This window comes from Empidonax traillii, unplaced genomic scaffold (genome assembly GCF_003031625.1).
Source record: "Empidonax traillii isolate 1590-97213 ecotype Southwest subspecies unplaced genomic scaffold, ASM303162v1 scaffold1322:size239206, whole genome shotgun sequence".
Lineage (NCBI taxonomy): Eukaryota > Metazoa > Chordata > Aves > Passeriformes > Tyrannidae > Empidonax > Empidonax traillii.
In genome coordinates, this window is record NW_020956515.1 from 108,343 (window position 1) to 112,095 (window position 3,753).

Below are 3,753 nucleotides of genomic sequence, written 5' to 3' on the forward strand. Positions count from 1 at the left end.
AAAAAAAAAAAAAAAAGTAACAGCAATAAACCAGAAACCCAGTGGTTTTCAACGCCGCTCAGGCACCGCTACCTGCGGGGCGGAGCGCCGAGCCCGCACCCCTGCCCAGCGCACCCCTGCCCAGCCCTCCCGCTGCTCCGCGCCCCGCTCTGCCCACCTGCCCGGCGGCCTCAGTGTCCCGCACTGTGCCCGCCGTGTCCCGCACTGTGCCCGCCGTGTCCCGCACTGTGCCCGCCGTGTCCCGCAGCGCCGCCGCACCCGCTGCTGCTGGCGCGGGGCCGGGCCGGGCCGAGCGGGCGGGCGGGGCGATGGCAGGGGCGGGCCGGGCCGGGGGTCTCTCGGGGCGGTCCCCGCGGGGCTGTCCCGCACCTCACACCCCGGTGCACCTGCGGGGCGGGGCGGGAGCTGCACCCAGCGGTGTAAGCGGCGCCTTCTCAGCGTCCGCCAAAGTTTCTTCTTGGCCGCCCCTTACTCTCGGACCATTCCCCTCCTCCCTGTCAGCCCCCCTATAAACTCTGCGGCGCTTCTCCGCTGTGGTCCCCGGGAGCCCCCGCCCGTGGTGGCGGGGGTGTCGCTGCCGGCCCCTCAGTGCCCCCCCGGCTGTGCGGGGCTCCCGCTCCTCGCCTCGCCCCGCGGGGCACGCCGAGCCCCTGAGGGAGCGCGCGCGGCGGCGAAGCGGTTGAAGCCGGGAGGAGGTTTGGGCCTCGCCGGCCGCCGTCCCGCCCCGCGCGGCGCCGCCCGATTCAAAGCGCGGCGATGGCGGAGCAGGGCCTGGGCATGGCCTCCATGATCCCCGCGCTGCGGGAGCTCGCCGGGTACGCCGGGACGGGGGTGGCGGGCTGTGTTTGTGTCTGCGGGGCTGCGGGGAGGCGGCCGGCAGCGGCGGGTGGCGGGGGAGGAGGTGATTCCTGTCCCGCCGCCGTGAGGGGTGTCCCGGGGCCGTGCCCGCCCCTCAGCTCGTCCCCCGTGCCGGCCCTGCCAGGGTTTGTGTCCGCTCTCTCTGTGAGTCCAACGACCTGGGACGTGTTTGGCTCTGAGGTTTCAGTGGCAGCACGAAATGCGCAGCTTTGTTCTGTGTCAGGCAGGGGGCTGGTGTGGAGGCAAAATTTTATGCTGGAAGTGTGAGTTGACAAGAGCTGACCGCCTTCTCAGCCCCCTGGGCAGCCGCTGCTGGCACCTCTTACCGGGGTGTCTGTACCTGTCCAGCCGAATCATTCTGGTTAGTTCAAAAAGTGAAACAGGTTCTTTATCTTCCTTTTTGTCTGCACCAGTGCTGGTTTGTTGCATGGTGGTAACATGGGAATAAATCCCTTAGGATGTCAGGTGTGGATTTAGTGTATATCAAACATAAATGCATAACAAAATTAAAGGCATTTTAGGTCATTATAAACCCTCTGTACCTCTGAAGACTAAGGAGAAGGAGTGACAGGCTTGTCACTAAACAAGCAAACAAAACAAAACCAACAAAAAACCCCACACACAAACAAAACCCCTCCAAAACCAACCAAACAAAAACCCCAACAAAACAGAAACAAAACCCAAGAAAGCAATTTGTGTTTCCTTTGGAAGACTTCTAGAAGAAAAAAAAAAAAATCAGTGTTTAACACTGTGTTGTTGAGACAGACTTCGAATAATTATTTTGCACTTTAAAAACTGATAACATCAAAATACTGTACTTTTAATTTTAGTGCTAGCCCAGAAGAATACAACACCGTTGTGCAGAAACCAAGACAAATCCTCTGCCAGTTTATTGACAGGATTCTTACAGATGTGGATGTTGGTAAGCATTACATCCCCGTTCTTTTAAAATTTTCTGCTTCACGCTTTAAGTAATTCCTGCCGAAAATACAAGTTACAACTCTCATTCCCAGAAAGATCTAGTTGAATACAGTACCATTTCTGACTTATTTTTAAATAAATTCCATATTTTCTGTTATGATGTGAAGTAAGAAGAACTAAATACACATACCCCCAAAAAAGAGGGGGGAAATGCAGTGCAGGGTTGTTTGAATACAAGTGCTGGCAACGTGGAAAAGCAGGAGTATCCTGTACTGTGATTGTTAATCAGTAATATAGCTTGCAATTCTTAATACTCACACGTGTCTTTCAGAATTAAAATACTTGGAATTCTAACAAAGCCTCGCTTTAGTGCACACTAAATAATGTTAAGGTTCCAGTTATTACAGTACTTCACCCACCTTTTGATCACTATGAAACACGCACACTATTAAACTGTAATTTCAATTATCTGCACACTTGCATCGAGGAGAATCAGAGTAAGGGTGACTCTCTACCAGGACTATAAACCTGGGGAAATGTTAGGTGTTTGCTGTTCTTCACTCATCACACACTTGGACAGGATGTTAACTGAATGTTAATGCATGTGGTGTTAATAATATTTATTGAGGAATTTGTATTTTTCTTCAGACAGTTTGGAGTCACACAGAGGGTTGTGCACACGCACAAAATCATCTTCGTGGATTAAAAGAGCATACTCTTGATAAAGAAGTAATTTGGGAGGTTCAAAACCCTATCATAGTATTTTATATATATAAAAATATCCTCATTAGGTGTGAACAAAACGGTGAAGTTGACTCATGGCAATGCTAATTCAAGTATTGTTGTCTTCTCTTTCTTTTTCAAGTTGCTTTGGAACTAATTAAGAAATCCGATTCACAGCCAAGTTCTGTGATGTTACTTGATTTTATTCAACATATCATGAAATCTTCCCCCCTTATGTTTGTAAATGTGGATGGGAATCAGGAGGAAACTGAATGCAGCTGCATTGGTGAGTTGTTGAAAATGTTGTGTGTGCTGCTCCCTCCTCTTTTCCTGTTTCCCAATGGCATCTGCAGAATAACTGTCCCAGTGAAGGCTCTGTGTACTGGGCCAACATGCACTTACCTCGAGGAGCTTCCCTTTGTTTTCCTGATAAGCAATCTACTCTCTAGACAGTGCTCATTAGGAGACTGTGCTTTTTATCTTCATAACTTTCCTTTTGCTCTTTCTCTTTCCTGGTCCTAGAGTTCAGTAACTGGATCATCACGAGGCTCCTCCGAATCGCTGCAGCTCCAAACTGCAGCACCCTGCACAGGAACATTGCTGAGGTCATCTGCTCTTTGCTCTTTCTGTTCAAAGTGAAGAGCTGCTCCGTTTTTGAGGTACTGACTAAAGACTTGCTGCAGCTTTTCCAAGACTTAATCATCTTGCACGAAAGAGATGCACAGAAAGATCTCAGGGGAAATGGACTGACCTGGCCAGTGACTGTGAAGAGATTCTCAAGCAATATAAGTGACACAGTGGGATATTTAAGACTGGCACCACTGCAGCTGATGGGTATGCCCAATGTGGAGTGTTTGGAGGTTATATTAATGTCTGTTCTGACAGATATTGTTGCAGATGTGTTTTTTGCCAGACAGGATATTGTTCTCTGGGGGATAGGCTGCTCCCTGTTGGACTATGGCTGTCCAAAAGTTAAAACTTTGGCCATGAAGTTTCTGGTGAAATTAATTCATTTGGGAGGACCTCCGGAACAACTGGCCAGTGTTTTCTTCACAGTCTTTCTTGAAGTTCTGCAGTCAACCCTTGGAATGGATACTGAGGAATCAGAACTCCTTGGAGAACCACTCTTACTGTTAGTGAGGACGTTGTTGCCTTTTGAAGCAGATTTTTACAAGAAGATTGAACCTGTCTACTTGAACATGCTGCTGGAGAAGCTCTGTGCACTGTTTGAGGGGGATGTGTTCAGGTGTC

At 50.0% G+C, this 3,753-nt stretch overlaps 2 protein-coding genes across 2 annotated transcripts in view; one reads left to right on the forward strand and one right to left on the reverse strand.

Annotated features, from left to right (window-relative positions):
- The window catches only part of PLS1 (plastin 1), a 35,602-nt gene extending 35,403 nt beyond the window's left edge, over positions 1-199 (reverse strand). The window contains exon 1 of the mRNA XM_027906571.1: positions 158-199. The gene's annotated coding sequence lies outside the window, so the exon portion shown is untranslated. The remainder of the gene's footprint in view (positions 1-157) is intronic.
- Positions 200-717: 518 nt separating this feature from the next.
- ATR (ATR serine/threonine kinase) overlaps positions 718-3,753 on the forward strand; it is a 35,450-nt gene continuing 32,414 nt past the window's right edge. Inside the window, exons 1-4 of the mRNA XM_027906575.1 lie at positions 718-815; positions 1,689-1,780; positions 2,645-2,788; positions 3,025-3,748. Of these exons, the coding sequence (XP_027762376.1) occupies positions 757-815; positions 1,689-1,780; positions 2,645-2,788; positions 3,025-3,748 (1,019 nt within the window). The 5' untranslated portion in view covers positions 718-756. The remainder of the gene's footprint in view (positions 816-1,688; positions 1,781-2,644; positions 2,789-3,024; positions 3,749-3,753) is intronic.